Source organism: Toxorhynchites rutilus, chromosome 3, assembly GCF_029784135.1.
Source record: "Toxorhynchites rutilus septentrionalis strain SRP chromosome 3, ASM2978413v1, whole genome shotgun sequence".
Lineage (NCBI taxonomy): Eukaryota > Metazoa > Arthropoda > Insecta > Diptera > Culicidae > Toxorhynchites > Toxorhynchites rutilus.
This window is the reverse complement of record NC_073746.1, coordinates 291,019,394-291,037,594: the sequence shown is the minus strand read 5'-3', so window position 1 is coordinate 291,037,594 and position 18,201 is coordinate 291,019,394. Positions and strand designations below refer to the sequence as shown.

The following is an 18,201-nucleotide window of genomic DNA, read 5'->3' as shown; positions in this document are numbered from 1 at the left end:
TCATATCCGTGTTGAAAGGTACCCGATTTCAGTCCGTAGAAGAGGCGTCGAACAATGGAAAAAACGTATGGAAAGTCGTGTGAGGAACCAAGGGGAGTATATTGAAGGGGAGCATATCGTTGTAACATAATTTTTAAAATATAACCCTTTTTCGTAACCAGTCTCGTTATTTAATCATACCATGTATAGTGGCTAATAATACCATAAGGCGTTCAAATAGTTCAATTTTTTATGTTTTTTCAACGATTTTCTTCAAAAGTGTGTCATCATATTGATACATTCATAGTTGAAGCTTTCTGCAGAATGTTGCCTTTTCTTGAGCATTTTAAAGGTGAATAACAATCAACACTTATTTCTGTTCCGCGTGAAGGATAACAACACAAAACAAATAAGCTGCAGCACGCAAAGCGGTCGCCATAGTAATCATGTGGACAAACCAACATCAGTGAATCGGACAAACCATGATCAGAATTTAAGTCATCGAAATGCATTATTTACATGATTTAGATATATAAATCTGATACAAATGGTGTGCAAGCATGATGTTTACAATTTTTGTAAGTGTTATGATCCAGAAAAGGTCTGAATACGTTCCAAATAATCATCTAGAGATTGATTAAAATTTAGCTCAAATAAGGTGCGCGTTGACACTAATAGAGGTGGGTTTTATAAACCATTAAAACATGTGAATCCCTAAACATATCGTATGAATAATTTTATTTATATGTTTAGAAACATTTGAATACCTGATTTGACACAGGTGCGCTGATCTAGAGCAGGGGTTTTCAGATCTTTTTTAAGGCAGAGCACTTTTCATAGCAAAAATATTTGACGGAGCACTTGAATTTTTTAATCAATAAAACAAATCCTATTTGCATTGTTATTACCCAACAGGAAACCACTCTATTTCGGTTGCGTGTCGCAGTTACACTACATTTGACCTGGAGTAAACAAGATAAATCACTATATGCCCAGTGAAATTAAATTAATGAATGTTTTTTTCGAGGTCGGTTTTCGAGTGGGAGCATTTGCTATAAATTCGCGAAGCACAAATTTCCCGCGGAGCGCCATTTGAAAACCCCTGATCTAGAGCATTCAAAAAGTGAACAAATCAAGATCATATTTTCGACTGGACAAACCAACATCATTTACCTTACTTGAAATTGTTTGCACAAATTAGCAAAATATACGGCTACTCTACTGATATTTACCGATTCAATTCCGTTTAAAGGATATACTTATTGTACTATGACTTGATATTGAAGAGCTTTACGACTAGACCAGAAGAAACAGCATTCATTGTCTTCTGGGAAGTTTTAGGAGAATTTTCGAGCCTCATGATGATGTAATGTGTAAGAGAAGTGTGAGCAAGAGTCTGCAGTTCAAAATCCTAATCAGAACTATATACGCCGTGTACGACGTATTCTCATACATATTTTTTACCTCGATGTACTGGTGAAACAGCAGCGCATACACTATCTTAGTATTGATGTAATATTGCACTATGTTTACACAAACCATTCACGGATCTGTTCGATTATTTTCATTCAGGGTCCACTATTCATCAATGATGTCAAAGTTCGTGGTGTGGTGACAAAAAACAAGTTTCTGGAAGAAGTGCGTCCAGGCGCTATTTCCATAAGCTTGAAAAACCTAGTAATGAAGCGTGATTTTGTTCATCGAACCATAAGGAGGAACCGTGAGACTTCCTCGTTGGATGACCAGAGAAGATCCGACTACTGATCTTAGTGTTTCGGAATCGACAACGCACAAGGTGCTCAAACATAACCTGGGATGCCTGGGAGCTTTTTTGAAACGTGAAGTTCATGTAGTTTTGGAAGTTTCGAAGAAGGAACAGTTTTAAAGAGCAAGCTACTATTACGACACGGTGGACAAGACTTTGTCTTTTCGGATGAAAAGTTATTTGTCTCACAACATCCAAAATGACAGATTGTGAGCCTATAGTTCGAGGAATATTACAAACAGTGACAGAAACATTCCACGGTTCCAAAGCACCACATTCGTGATTGTTTAGGGAGGTATTTGCAATCGCGGCAAACTACCACTCGTTTTTATTTACAAACTAGCTGATCCGTCAAACTTCGCCCCGCCCAAAATTAATTTTTCGTTATCGAATCCAAGTTTTCTTACTAAGCGCACGTTCATGGGTTCAATCGCAGAACTATTCATTGATTGATCTTCTAATCTATCCTCTAAAATTATTTTTTAATATGAAATTTCAGTACTTCTACCAAAACTCGACATTATAATATCAGATTATTTTCAGACACAATTCACGTGCAAGATTTTTCATCCACCAACAAATAACACGTTTCTCCGTTACATGGAATATGTTTTATACATGTTTTATACTGAAAATAAGATAGAGTGAAGACAGCCCTCAATCGGACAATTCCTTTCTCAAGTTTAGCTCTTATCAACGTATTCGATAGAAGACGATGTAGGAGTGCTTTTTATCACATTAAAATCCATTTCCACTTTCGAACGAAGATCGTTACCGCAAACATCAAATGGACTAACAACGCTTGTCAATATGTAATTGTAGAACACATGCGAATTGAATTTTGGTTAAAATATGTGCATCATTTTCATGGGACCCTCTCTTCTTTCCAGAGGAGGAAGGGGTGTCATACCATCAAAGAAACATTTCTCGTACCCAAAAACCCTCAGATCCCGAATTCGACTCCATTTGCTCGATTAATTTCATTTGTATGGCAGCCCCCATGCCCTTAAAGAGGGGGTAGGTGTATCGAACTACCATAAAAACGTTTCATGTCCCCTAAAACCTTCGCATGCCAAATTTGGCTCCATTTGCTTGATTAGTTTTCGAGTTATGCAGAAATTTGTCTTACATTGTATGGCAGCCCTCTTTAAATAGGGTGGAGGAGTATCTGACCACCATTGAATCATTTATTGTACCCTAAAACCTCTACATGTCAAATTTCGTTCCATTTGCTTGATTAATTCTCGAGTAATGCAGAAATGTGTGGTTCATTTGTATGGCAGCCCCCCCTTAGAGAGGGGTGATGGGTCTCGAACTATCATAAGAACCTTCCCCGACCACAAACACCCCTACATTCAAATTTTCATGTCGATCGGTTCAGTAGTTTCCGAGTCCATAAGAATCAGACAGACAGACAGAAATCCATTTATATATATATATATATATATATATATATATATATATATATATATATATATATATATATATATATATATAGATGCGTTAAAAATTAACGCTTTGTATTATAAAACTGATGTTTTTCAGAATGCCATAAAACCAAGCATGGAAAGATTGTACATGAATGATCATTACCGGTTTCAGAAGGACGGAGCACCTTCTCATACTGCGAATCTGCTTCAGAACTGGTGTCGGGGAAAAATTGATCGACTTTTTGATCAAAAATTAATGGCCTCCTAGTTCACCAGATCTAACCCCCTTTGGTTTATTTCGCATGGTCATACATGCTGTCGAAGGTATACGAGCAAAATGTGTCTACTTTGACCCAGTTTCGTGATTTTCCGAATTTGGCCGAATTTGGGACGAAATGTCGATGAAAAACGCTTGAAGCTGGTCAAGAACGTTAAGGCGATGTAATTCCGAAACATATGCTGTAAATGATCAACATAATATTACCTTACCATCTTATGTACAATTAACGAAGTTTGAATTTGTATGAGAAAATTTTGGACACGGTGTAAAAACGTGTGAGCGCCGCTATTGTTGCAATTCAAACAATTATTGACGTGTAATTTCAGTGTATAAATGGTTTTTGTTCATACCGAAAACTTCCACAGTATCGTATGATGTTTTATGGCGTATATGGATCGCTGTTTGTTTTTTGTGATATGCGAATCGAATAAATATTGTTCATCCGTGCAAATGGAATAATAATTACATGTTCTTGTACTCATCTTTTTTTTTATCAAATGTGAACATATCGAAATTGGCAAAATCATTTAAATGATAGACATAGACTCATTGATTGATTTTTTTCAATCATTCAAGTGAATGACAAAAAAATGAAAATTTGTACAACGAAAACTAGAAGCAGTCGGAACTGAATGCTCTGTATCTATTTTATGTGAATTATAGGCTTATAACGTTTGCAGCACCGTTCAGTATCTGTAAAAACACATCTCTTCATGAGTGTACGTCAGTTCTGCAGCTGGGAACTAAGGAGCATCTATTAAACAGAGTGAATGGATTGACGCATATCCCAACAATCCTCACGATTTGTATGTGGAGGCTAGTTGAAGGCTACCTCGGGCAGCACCAAGTGGACACGAATATTGCTCAAAGCCGGAGATTCATCTGTCCACCGTGATTTTGCAACTAGCCAGCTTGAACTATGTGCATCTTCACAACGTTTGAAGTAAATTCTAGTACATATAGGGGAACGAAAGGTAAGACGATTTTGCCGAAACGATGTTTCATGTGTGGAAACTACTCAACAATCGCTCATTGTCATATCGGAACTCTATGATCATTATCCAGCAATTAAAATGTAAACAGAGAGAATGAACAAAAAATGGGTAGGTTATATCTATGATATAACCGCAAGGTTGACGTGGGACTACCTACCATGATTGAATGAAATAATTTCCGAGCTCAATTGAATTAAATATATTTGCTTTGTGAGTAAAAAGATTGAAAAAATGCCAATTCATGCATTGTGATAGATTTTGTTCTTCGTTACAAGTAAATTTAATGACAGGCATATCCTTCAATACAATCTTGAATAACCGAGTTTCAAGAGTTTTCAAGTTTGTTTTCGTACCCATTTTTGTAATCCGTGTTAGTAAAACACTTTTCAAAGTGCAAAAAAAAAAAATGCAGGTGCAGAAGTGCTCCCGGCTTGCAGGAATAGACAACTTCAACTTCTACTTTTCATACTATGGAGGCTTTAAACTTGAAAGTTCATTCGCCTCTAGTGTCTGCATGAATTTGCAATGCCAATTTCCCGAACGTTGCTTGGTTTTGAAGTCTGTGTTAGGGAACACATTTCGGTGAGAACAAAAGTCCCCTTACTTGCATGTGTTTGCAATGCCGATTTCCCTGAGGCTGATTGGTTTTGATGGCTGTGTTGGGGAAACCGTAAATCGGGCCAATTAAAACGAGGCAGTTAGGGTGTTTAGATAACGCTTAATATTTTACAGTTATTCAATTATTTATCTAATGAAAAATGACGTTTTATTAATTTCGATGGATGCGTAGAAATATTCCCTGTCAATTGATGCAAACATCTTTCCGATCCAGTAAGAAATGTTCGAGTTATAAGCATTCGAAATCTTTCATTTTTCCCTGCATGTTCTGTGTTTAGGTTTTCATTTTACCCCCCATATATTCTGGTTAGACGTAGTCCCACGTCAAAAAGCACAAACCGTATGTCCTTTCGTGCACCTCTTATATATCATGAAATCCAATAGTAAACCATTTGATCAACAGCCTGTCCGTCGTACCTACGGTTCCCCTACAACTTGTTGCATACGAATGTTGTGTTGTCGTTGGAGCATCGACTAAACATGGTAGTGATTCATTAGAGATGCATCGCTTTAGCAACATTATGTTTTGCAGCAATGTACTAACGAAATCCGCCGTCTTCCGCCCTGCTTCTTACTATCCAAAACGAAAAGTGTCAGACAGTGGAAGCTACTTGTAGACAATTGCGCTATGTTTTTTGGTTTTTATAGTACTGTCCTCATTTCGGGGCCGCGCGAATTTGACGAACGTGCTCGAAATAAGTACAGACAGCTGTGTTTGGTAAGTTAATCAGATTCAGATCGTGCAAAAAAAAAAAAAAACTCAATTCTAAGAGATGATTTACAGATGGATAGAAAATTAGAAGGAATTAATCAGCATTTACTAGAAACGGCTTAAGCAAGGGATCTAACGACTAATTATTTTGATCGTAACAAGAAATAATTAAATTCAACAATTAAAATTTTTACTCATTCTAAATCTTCATTGCCAATTAGGGGGGGTGGAATCGCAATCGGGGTTCCATGGAAATTGTTTTTCACCTTTAGTATAAAGTTAGTTGGTTAAATGCTAAACTCAAGCATTCAGTTGTGTTCTTCGACAGACGCAACAGTTGCAGAACAGAACGAAAATGTTAGGCATTAGTGCGGTGGTGAGTTGAACGTTCCGTTAGTGTTTTCGAGAACTGATTTTTGTTTTAAATTTTCGTCCGTTTCGTGTAGTGCGTCACTTTGGTGGTTGTAGGAGTAGTATTAGCTGAACCTCCTGTGTTTGGCGGATACCCTAATCGACGAAATGGTGGCGGAGGCGGACATGGCGGAATAGGAGCCACCAGCGGGGGTTACCAACAAGTTTCTGTTGGTGCGCAGACATCTGAGGGTCAAAACGTGGATCCACAGTTACTCCAGTCAATTAAAACTTTATTGCTGCAACACGAGAGTACGTCCTCGAGCCAAAATGCACATAGTGGTGGTGCTGCACCGCAAGATTCTTATGGTCCTCCAGCTGGTAGTAGCTCACACGGTCGTGTAATTGGTATCGAACTAGCCGAGCCCAAGCAAAGTATCCAGGTAGCCGAATACTGGCAAGGTGGCGCGGAACAAGCTTCAAGTGGTGTCAGTGACTCATATGGAACCCCTGTTGGTTATTAAAAAAGAATAGATTTTGTTCACATAATATGTAGAATAACATAATAAAATTAATTTGTCACCGTTAAAGGATACAGTGTTGTGAGTGCGTTTTTCGTGTTTAGATACAGCCTCATCGGTCTCGAATGGGTTTCTTTCAATGATGATAAATTTTAAAAGCATCCTTACACACCGTTCTCAACTGTACTCAGGGTCACATCAGTTCCATAGGTTTTCCTCATGGGAATTAGTGCTATTAAACGGTGGTCTTCAGCATGTAAAGTATGCTTGAACTGTGTCCTAATTTACTGTGACATCATTTACGTGAGTTGTGTTATGAATCGTTTTCGTAAAGTGAATTAAACCTTCATCGGATTTACGCAATGTGTTTCCGACGATCCCGCTAATAAGTTTTGATCTGAGATGATGCCAAGGTTTGTGTATAAAATTTGTATGGAACAGGAATTTGCGGTGGTTCATTGAAGTTTCTTCTCGGATATTATTAGTTGCTATAAATTGAATTTGTAATTTCTTCAGCCACAATAGTTCATTTTAATTACAATACATATTTTTAAAGTTCAGAACATTTTTTAAGCATCAGACTGGAACAAAAAAAAAGATTTCATATTGTTTCACATAGGTAGTGTTTGCCATGTGTTTTTCTTCAGCCAACAAGTTGAGTGACCTCGTGCGGAATACTGCAGAAACTGCTTTAAGTACCCGGCATCACATTCCGTATCAACCGAACTTGAAATCTGTATATCGTTATTTAGAATTTCTCGGAAGCATAATAACATATAAAATACATGATATATATTATATGATGTATAAATTTTCTATATCATATAGAATAGAACTAGCTTTGTCCAATTGTTTAGTTTTGTTTTCTTCGTCAACGTCAACGTGAACCTCCAGAGTATCGAAGCTGCCAACATAATACAGGAAAGTAACGCAAAAACATTCTTACATGCTCAAGGGTATGTATCACGCTAGTCCATTGTTTTTAGCGTTAAAACACCTTCTTTGGCATTTTTCATCCTAATGAATCTTGACTCGCCAATATTCCTGTGCTTTTTTCTTTTTGGATTCTTCAATCACGAAAGATGCAGGCGCTAATTGTCAATATAATCCTCAGCATAATGCTTTGTTGGCAATATTGCCTTGTTTTGACATCTAGCGAAAGATTTTCTGTTTTTTTCAAGTGGATTTTCAAGTTTTTCTCTGCAGAATAGGTTTGAACATGCTGACTTTTGTGGCTGGAAAAAACACTGCTGCAAAATTGAAATTGAACGATATAAACGATACACAGCAGGAAAGCCGGAAAATCACATGTGAAATTATTCTCGCCATGTCCAAAGGAAATCATATTTCCATCGGATTGTGACTGGCCATGAAAAGTGCATTCATTTCGAGAATTCTAAGCGTCAAAGATCTTGGGTAAGTCCAGAGGAACCATCAACATCGGTTGCACGATCGCTCAAACTATTTGAAACCGATAATACTGAACTGACAACTGACAGTAATTGATTAATTTGAATCGAGCTTTGGTAAAAAACGATCAGAATACCAAAAAATTCAACACAGTGATTTTGTCGCAAGATAATGGTCTATCACACACTGCAACACCGGTCAAGGAAACGTTTTAGTCTTTTTGTTGAGAAGTGTTTCCACATGTGGCTTATCCACCAGACTTGACTCTTTTTGACTACCACCTATTTGCATTGATGGGACACACACTTGCTGAACAGCGCTTTAATTCTTATGAAAATGTGGGAAAATGGCTTGATGAATGGTTTTCTACTACAGATGAACAGTTCTTTTGGCGCGGCATCCACAAATTGCCAGAGAGATGGAAAAAATGCATAGCTATGCGATGGAAACACCTTGAATAAAGTAGATTTTTTTTTATTTTAATACAATGAATGTGTTTTCTTCAATCATCCGGTTTCATACTTGTAGACCTGGAACAACCAGCACTTACTCTGTAGCAGGTGTTCCAAAGTACGTTTTCAATCTCATTTTGCCTTTTTGTAAATTTACTAAAGGGTGTGTCACATCAAATTGCATCACGGAAAAAACGCTGTAGAAATTCGCCCAGTAGACCGATCCTTTTGAAAATTTTAGACAGTAAAATAAAAACTATTAAACAACTTTTGGCATTTTCTTTTTATTCATACTTCGAGCCCAAGCCCGTATGCTCGCACCTTCCTCTTTACCCCGTCCATAAGGTTCTGTACAACGTCAGGTTGTAGTTTTTTTTGAACAGAAATCCATTTTCTCTTGAAGTCCGCCTCCGATTTGACAACTTTTGGGTTCTTCCGGAGGGCCTGCTTCATAATCGCCCAATATTTCTCTATTGGGCGAAGCTCAATTCATTTCCTTTGGCACGAAGGTGACCCCGTTGGCTTCGTACCACTCCAACACGTCCTTTGAATAGTGGCACGAAGCGAGATCCGGCCAGAAGATGGTCGGGCCCTCGTGCTGCTTCAATAGTGGTAATAAGCGCTTCTGTAGGCACTCCTTAAGGTAAACCTGCCCGTTTACCGTGCCGGTCATCACGAAGGGGGCGCTCCGCTTTGCGCAAGAGCAGATCGCTTGCCACACCATGTACTTTTTGGCAAACTTGGATAGTTTCTGCTTGCGAATCTCCTCCGGAACGCTGAATTTGTCCTCTGCGGAGAAGAACAACAGGCCCGGCAGCTGACGAAAGTCCGCTTTGACCGGACCGAACTTCTCGGATCACGTCTAAACTGCTTAACTACGCGCTTGTGATCTATCTCACTGACGGAGCATCCATTTTTGCCGTTCTTCACCTTCCGGTCGATGGTTAGGTTCTCGAAGTATCGTTTTAGTACTCTGCTGACCATGGATTGGACGATTCCCAGCATCTTACCGATGTCCCGATGTGACAACTCCGGATTCGCGAAATGAGTGCACAGGATTAATTCGCGACGCTCTTTTTCGTTCGACGACATTTTTCCAAATTTACGAAAAATTGACAGTGAAGCATGGCCAACGTGATCTATACACTCTTATCTGATTATAAGCGAAAGCTGAAGATATAATTCCAAAAAATTAAATTTCTACAGCGTTTTTTCCATGATGCAATTTGATGTGACACACCCTTTAATACCTGAAGGTTGTAGCTTAAAAATGAGGTACATCCCATCGATGTGCGTTGATTTTTCACGAAGTTACATCGTGTCAAAAATCACTTAAAATTTCTGACCTCGCACTTTGTTCCTCTAATTTTTTTTCGAGTAGGGTAAATGATCTTGGTTTGTTCAGTCGAAAATATGATCAAGGTTTGCCCACTTTTTTGAATGCTCTAATTCAGCGCTCCTGTGTCAAATAGGGCCTTCGAATGTTTCGAAACATATAAATGAAATTGCCTTTTACATGATTTATAGTAGTTTGATAGTATATTTATCACAATGTTTTAAAGGATTATAAAATACACCTTCTATTTGTGTCAATGCGCCCCTCATTCGGGCTAACTTTTATTCGATCACCAGATGATTATTTGGCACGTATTCAAACCTTTTCTGGATTACAACACTTATAAATATTGTAAACATCATGCTTGCTCACCATTTGTATCGGATTTACATAGCTAAACCATTTAATTAACGCATTTTGATGAACTCAATTCTGATCATGAGTTGTCCAATTCAATAATGTTGTTTTGTCCACATGATTTCTATGGCAACCGCTTGGCGCGCTGCAGTTTGTTTATGTTTGTTTATGGTGTGCTTCGCGCATAGCAGAAGTATGGTTTTTCTGTGTTGATTGTGTTGAGGTGAACACTTGTAAAATGCCCAAGAAAAGGCAATATTCTGAAGAAAGCCTAAATTATGAATGAATCAATATGATGACAGTAAACTCAAGCAATGATAAATGCAACATCTAATTGTGAATTCGAATGTTTTCATTCAAAAATGGAGATTTCTAAAACCGGACAAACCATGATCATTTTTTTGGGCAAACCATGATCAGAGGTGGTCAAACCATGATCATAATTCTTCTTTAAGGAAAATCGTTAAAAAACATAAAAATTTGAATAATTTCAACACCTTATGGTAGTACAGTCAACTCTCCCTAACTCGATGTTCTGTAGCTCGATATTTTCCCTAACTCGATGGATTTCAGGCACCTTCGATTGATTTTACAAGCATTTTTCTCTCCATAACTCGATACCTCCCTAACTCGATGGTCCCTTAGATATCGAGTTAGGGAGAGTTGACTGTATTAGCAACTAGAGACATGGGGCTTTTCAACAAACCCAAACTCGTATCGATTATGTGTGATTTTCATGAAGAAAAATCGATTTGCATTTACTAGTTGCGTAAAAACACCCCAAATTGGACAAACCAAGATCATTTACCCTATATGTAAATAACGAAAAAGCAAATCAACTTAGTGAATTCTTTTCCTTTTCTCTTTATGCAAAATTCGAAATGCGTGTATGTGTGGAAATGCGTATGCATATGTGTAAGCCCTCGTATCCTCGTACCTACAAACGCCATGAGCAGGATTATTAGGTGGAGCAGATGACAAAGTTTTCGAGCATAGTGTGCATGATAGCATGCGCTGCCACAGCTATTTTTCACATATTTGTGTTTACATTCAATTGCCTTGCACATCTATGTGAAAACGCTATTTTCGGTAAGTTGTTTTTATTAATTAAAAACAGATCTTTTCTTGGAGTTCCCACTGAATATAAGTATAATGTGACAGTGTGCAGTGGATATTTGTGGAATGATGTCGGAAAAGATGAACTAATGTGATATTTGTGTACGTCATTTTCACTATCTCGCATTCATAGAAACAAACAAATTTTCGTTATTTTCGCGATGATATGACGATATTCTCAAAGCTCCAAGTGTCGGTTTATGTGATTCGAGAAAATAATTTACAATTAAGCAACATTTCATCAAAAATTCTGCTATTCCCGAGGACTAAGAATACGACTATTCCCTGGTCGTTTTTGCTCCTTAAACGATGAAAGTAAGTCACAATACAATTGACATCTATTAAAAACAATCAGCTACAAGATTTCATGAACATCTTGGCCCATGAAATCATATACATTCCATATTGAATGCGAATAATGACGACACCATATTTTGCTTACTAATCCAAATATACTCTGCCTACTGCTCCACCACATATGTACCTCATTGCTACAAACGCATAAAAAGGAAAGTTACGAATCGTTTGTTCTGAGAGTCGTGTAGGATTTCGATCTTCTGGTACGATTTGCGATTAACCCTTTCTCTACGAGCGTCGTCTATAGACAGCAATGCTCCGTATAGCGATAGTACACCCATACTTCGCTTTACGGCCGAGATACGTTCCACGAAATTTGGCCGCAAAGCGAAAAGCCGTATGAGAATTCAATTATTCTAATACGAATTCATACAAACTCAATTAGATCGGTTCCCAATTTGTTAAATATGTAACATGGTTTATCATTCAAAATTCATTTCATCTGTTTATTTTTATTTCATTTGAATCAAAATTTAAATTCATTCAAATTTATTTCATCAAAAATACATACATAACATAAACCTAAAACATATAATACATACAACATACATACTCAGAAACCAACAATAATCTATATACAAAAATGAAACAACTTCATGTTACATGGAATATGTGTATGTATATATGCCTAATTTTTTGTTGTTGCTCAAGTTTTATTTTTTCACTTCTGTACAAAAGTGATTTTTGTACCAATCCTCATGTTTTATGTAATCATGTAATGTCATGTAATGTTTTAAACATTTTAGGCCCTAAATCGAAAACGTGCCTGAATTGAAGAGGGCCGTTGTAGCGAAATGCCGTATAAACAGCTACCGCAGCGAGGTATGGGTGTATTCCGACGGAGCACACTGCCGTACTGAAAGGGTTAAATGCTCCTCTAATTTACTACAAACTATGAAAAATCGGTTAGAAAAAACGACTGAACGTATCAATACGCAACGTTCACAGATGTTTAGGGAATACAAATACAAAGAAAAATACTAATACAAATTTGCCTGCAAATATTAAAACTTACTTCGATATTTGAACTTACTGCGATATTAGGTTTGCACCCGTAACCGAGTGGTTAGCGTCTCACATTATCATGCCGGGTGTTCGGGTTCGATTCCCGTTTTGGCCGGGGGCGTGTTATTTGGCTTGAGAAATCTCAACTAAGCATTGATAAATGACGCTAGTTAATGCATACGTTGAGACAGCAAAAGTTCCACAGGGAACGTCAACGCCATTCAAGAAGAAAGAAAGCGATTTTTGCAGAATTACAGCAGATTTTGCGAAGCACTATAAAAATCCTTTTTTGACACTTTTTTGAAATTGGTGCAAAGATGGTTAACAAAAAAATGTGTTAGTCCAGAAAATCTTTGAAATAACAGAGGAAAATCTGTTTTCCATTTCCGATATTGTTGCCCACTACGACTGCATACACCAAGATAAATATATGTACGTAAAATATCCTAATACCTGAAAATTGTAGCTTCAAAGTGACGTACATCACATCGATATGCGTTATCATGTGATGTACAAAATCAAATCACAAAATCACGTATCGATATCATGTCAAAAATCACTTTAAATTGCTCTGTTCCTCTAATTTTTTTGTCGAGTGTATATTCATATATTTTCATAGCGTTGTTCTCGGTCTTGCTTTTATTGAAATTTATATCTACAACTGTTGAAGAGATATTTGTTGATTTCACTTCCCTCATTTGCCAACGGAGTTGATGTAAAGTTATCATTAAATCATTGGACCGAACTCTACACCCAAACTAGCGTTGACAGAAAGCATTTCATTTTCGAAAGAAAACATGCCATTTCATGCCTTGAAGCGTCAAATAGGCAAATAATGTCATGTGTCCCCCAACGCTTCTAAACGTTTGTATGTATGGAAGCAGACATCTCTTTCTTTTTAATTTTTTCATCTTTTTTGGGATTGCACAAAAAAAAAATTCCAAACGACGACAACGGGGATCGAACAAAGGCCGGCTAGGACGCAAAATTGTTTTACACGACCACGCTATCCACATGGCTAATGATGCTGTTCAGCAAATGCGTGATAATATTGCACCTGATTATCAAGTGAAGTTGGAAAGTGTTTTCTAAGAGTAAAAAAGGAGCGCATGAAGGAGAGCAATATCTATCTCGGTCTGGACCATGCATGTGGCAAAGTATGCGGAAAACTTATTCGTCTTTTGTTTCGCTCGCTCGTTTTAATCTTATATTGCCGTACCATATATATTATACAAATGCTTACCACTATTCCTCATGGAATTTTCTGTCATTTTATGCTCATTTAATGTAATAAATCGGGATGACAAAACATGAGCTTAAAAATCAATGGTGTATTAGTGAAGAAATTAAATCAGCAGACAGAAGCTCGGATACATGTCCATTAAGACCAGTTTTATCATCGTATCTAACCATACCAAGTAATGAGGTTAACTGTATTTCGCCCAAGAAATGAGCCTACAAATGTATAGTCTCGGATGAACTGTTGTGTTTTCAACGTGGAATTCAAAGAAGTTGTAACTTACGATTGACATGTGAAATTCTGGAATTCAAGCCGCTAAAATTCCTACACCCTTCGCCCCCCGGTGGCTTTCATTAGCGGCGGCGGAGAAGGGATGCTTTTCACGATCATAGATATTTTTGTTTTTCATCATTTAATATGAATGTGACAAAAAACAGACTACTTGCAGAATATTTATTGCCCCCAAAGATTTAATGACAAAAGCTCTGTTGCATTTTTTTGAAATATGTTTTGCCCTAGATTGAACCGTTTGTTCTAGGCTGAAAAACCTGAATTCACGATGCTACATGAAGAGCTGATTTTTTTTTATTTGATCATTCTTACTAATATCTGTCAGGAATCTAACGTTGTTTTAGTGTTTTACTAAATTTGAAGATCATTTGAAAAGCGGCAAGAATTTCTAGAATGGAATGGCAGCAGAAAAAACTATCAGAGAAATGGACAGCGGACTGCGGGAATGTTAAATCCCAGAAACTTTTCCAATTTTCTTTCCAGGGTTCTACGATGGGAATATACATAGGGATACCATCTGGTCGGAGTTAAAAATCAGGACACCTGACACAGCTACGATTATTACCGAACCATTATAATTCTTTTGAGATAAATAAAAATAAATAAATAAATAAAAGTGGTTTTACGAGATTTCCACTTCAAGAGAACGAAATACTCAAATCTATTTCTTTAACATATTTCTCGGACGATCCATGCTGTGAAAACACTCCGGAGATGACAGCCTCTGTTCTGTACGAATACAGGAGATTTTTGGGCGGTTTTCGAGTCATCAAACATTATGCGCAAAAGTGTACCAGATACAATCCATTTATTTGAAGCTTTTATGATGTATGAAATTTAGAGCTCTTCTGAATCATAAATTTTCTAAGCGATTTGATTTTTACACCACATAATTTAGCATGAACTTGGAAGTGGATTCCATTTGAATGTTCTCGCAATGTTTTGGTGTTTCAAAATGCTTTATCAAATCAGATTTACCTGTAATAGTTCATTATGGATTCCAAACTTCTGTTTCAACAAAATGACAAGATGTACATACCGCTATTGGCTACCAACACTTATGAATCACATATGTAGCACTTAACCTTATAATCCCAAAGACAAAGGTACATCAGGCGTAATTCGTCGGTAGAACGACACTTCCGTATACTGCCGTTCTACGCATAGTTGTCCCATGTTACTTTTTGACGATTTTCACTTTTCTGTATAAAACGTAGTTTATATGCATAATGTTACGGAAAAACACAAAAATAACATATAGTTTATCCCCAACTTTAAAAAAAAACAACATCAAGCTCAATTGTCCCATTTTGATATTCTATTCCTAACTATCCCACCATGTATTTTTGTAGATCCATATCGAATAAGTCGGTTCAAGTACAAGAATTTCATGTCACACTTTCAGCAGGCCTAATGCACTCTTTTCTAGTTTGGAAGAATGAGATTTATATTCTGCGAAGGTGTTGCAGATCACTCATTTCTTCATAAAACGATGTTTCTATGCATAACCTTTCGGAAAAACACAAGAAAAAATTGTTTGTTCTCAGTATATCGAAAAACAACATCAAGTTCAATTGTCCCATGTTGATATTCAAGGCATAACAGTCCCACCATGAATTTTTAAACCCGTAATCAAGCTTGATTGATTCAGTGTGGGGATCTCATCACATTTCATTAAGCAATAGTGTAGTGCTTATAAAAAACCCGGTGTATTGCTGAATTGAAATGCTTAAAGCTTTTGGTAGACAAATATGCGAGAAAACTTTGATTGCGTTTTTCTCAGTTGCTGATTTTGGAACATGGGACAACTATGCGTAGAACGGAAGTATAGCCATTTAAAAATGGAATATTATACAACTTGGAATATTGAGACAAAACACGAAAACTATTGAGACAAAACACGAAAACGAAAACGTTTTTTTTTTTTTTTTTAATTCGTTTATTTTTACAGGCTTAGTTACTTAAGTTTAAAGGAGCCGAATTCTTAAATATAATTTTAAAACTATATATATAAACAATTTTCTTACATCTATGGTTAGTAAGGTGGAAAACCGATTACTCGCGGTGTACTCGAGTTTAGGAGGGTGACATATTTTTAGGAGAAGGATGGGATATAAGGAAATTGTAACAATGTTGATGAACACTCAATTTATAAATCTATTCGTATATCTATAGTGTATTTACATTTCAACTTATTCTACTATTTATAGCAAGGGGACGAATTACCCGCAAAGGAAGGAAAGGAGGGTATAAGGATGTAGGGGCAATCACACACGAAGATCTATAGCTTTAAGGAAAACATATATATGGGACATGTAATCAAGGTCTAACCGAGCCAACACATCTCTCACCGGCACATTGGACTGTCTTCCTCGGGCCCGAAGGGAGTTTTTTAAATTCGATCTGGCGACCAGATACACCTCGCACGACCAAACAACGTGCTCGATGTCGTGATAACCTTGGCCACAAACGCAGAGATTGCTGCTGGCAAGATTGAAACGGAAGAGTAGTGCATCTAACGAACAGTGATTGGACATGAGTCGGGAGAAGGTGCGAATAAAGTCCCGACTCAAGTCCAGACTTTTGAACCACGGTTTGAGGCTAACCTTAGGGATAATCGAGTGAAACCACCGGCCCAATTCATCTTCATTCCACTTGCGTTGCCAGTTAGCGATGGTATTTTTGCGGACTAAAGAATAAAATTCATTGAAGGCGATTTGACGCTGATAAATATCGCCTTCAATTGCACCTACCTTTGCTAATGAGTCAGCCCTCTCATTACCCGGAATGGAGCAATGTGAAGGGACCCAGATAAAGGTAATGACATAACAGCGTCTGGATAAAGCACTCAAAATTTCTCGTATTCTCTCAAGGAAGTACGGCGAGTGCTTTTCCGGCCTCACTGAACGGATAGCTTCGACAGAGCTAAGACTATCCGTTACAATGTAATAGTGTTCAACAGGTCGTGAGGCGACGCTGTCCAGCGCCCAATGAATTGCTGCCAATTCAGCAATATATACTGAGCAAGGATTCTGAAGACTGTGTGATGTGCTAAAAAATTCGTTGAACACTCCAAATCCTGTGGACTCGTTTATAGTGGACCCATCAGTAAAGTACATATTATCACAATTGATACCCCCATACTTTTCATCGAAGATCGTTGGAGCGATCCTCGATCGTTGGTAATCTGAATATCCATGGATATCTTGCTTCATGGACAGATCAAAATGCACAGAGGAATTGATGTAGTCAGGGAAACAAACACGGTTGGGAATATACGAAGAAGGATCAACCTGCATGGAGATGAATTCATGATATGAACTCATGAATCCGGAGTGAAGATTTAGCTCGATCAGCTGCTCAAAATTTCCGATCACCAATGGGTTCATGACCTTACACCGGATGAAGAACCGAAGAGATAATAAATTGAAGCGATCTTTTAGTGGGAGTAGGCCTGCCAAAACCTCGAGGCTCATGGTATGCGTTGAGGGCATACATCCCAACGCGATACGGAGACAAAGATACTGAATTCGCTCGAGTTTAATGAGGTGTGTTTTGGCAGCTGATTGAAAACAGAAACTGCCATACTCCATCACTGAGAGAATAGTTGTTCGATACAACATTATAAGATCTTCTGGGTGGGCTCCCCACCAGGTGCCGGTAATTGTACGGAGAAAGTTTATTCTTTGTTGGCATTTTTTACTCAGATACCTAATATGGGCCCCCCAAGTACATTTGGAGTCGAACCAGACCCCAAGATACTTGAATGACATAGCATGAGTGATCGGTTTACCCAAAAGTTGAAGCTTTGGTTTTGCTGGTCTATGCTTCCTAGAAAAAACCACCATCTCTGTTTTCTCCGTGGAAACGAAAACGTTGAATGAAAACAAATGTAAGATATCGTGAAAGATGCAACTGTCACTTTCCACACGCTTGCAAAATTTTTGTCACAAATAAAAATGTTTTTTACTCAAAAACAATATACA

General features: G+C 37.6%; 1 protein-coding gene across 1 annotated transcript; it reads left to right on the top strand.

Annotated features, from left to right (window-relative positions):
• Positions 1-4,860: 4,860 nt before the first annotated feature.
• On the top strand, positions 4,861-6,708 carry LOC129774941 (uncharacterized). Its single transcript, XM_055779042.1, has 4 exons — positions 4,861-5,785; positions 5,852-5,933; positions 6,001-6,155; positions 6,226-6,708. Exons 3-4 carry the CDS (start codon positions 6,135-6,137, stop codon positions 6,652-6,654), a joined length of 450 nt encoding a protein of 149 aa, XP_055635017.1. The 5' UTR covers positions 4,861-5,785; positions 5,852-5,933; positions 6,001-6,134; the 3' UTR covers positions 6,655-6,708.
• The last annotated feature ends 11,493 nt before the right edge of the window (positions 6,709-18,201 follow it).

Excerpts from the sequence above, each read along its gene's own strand:
- LOC129774941 (XM_055779042.1), top strand. The coding sequence starts at position 6,135 with ATGTTAGGCATTAGTGCGGTG. Across the intron at positions 6,156-6,225 it reads TGTTAGGCATTAGTGCGGTG|TGCGTCACTTTGGTGGTTGT; the intron begins GTGAGTTGAACG and ends CGTTTCGTGTAG.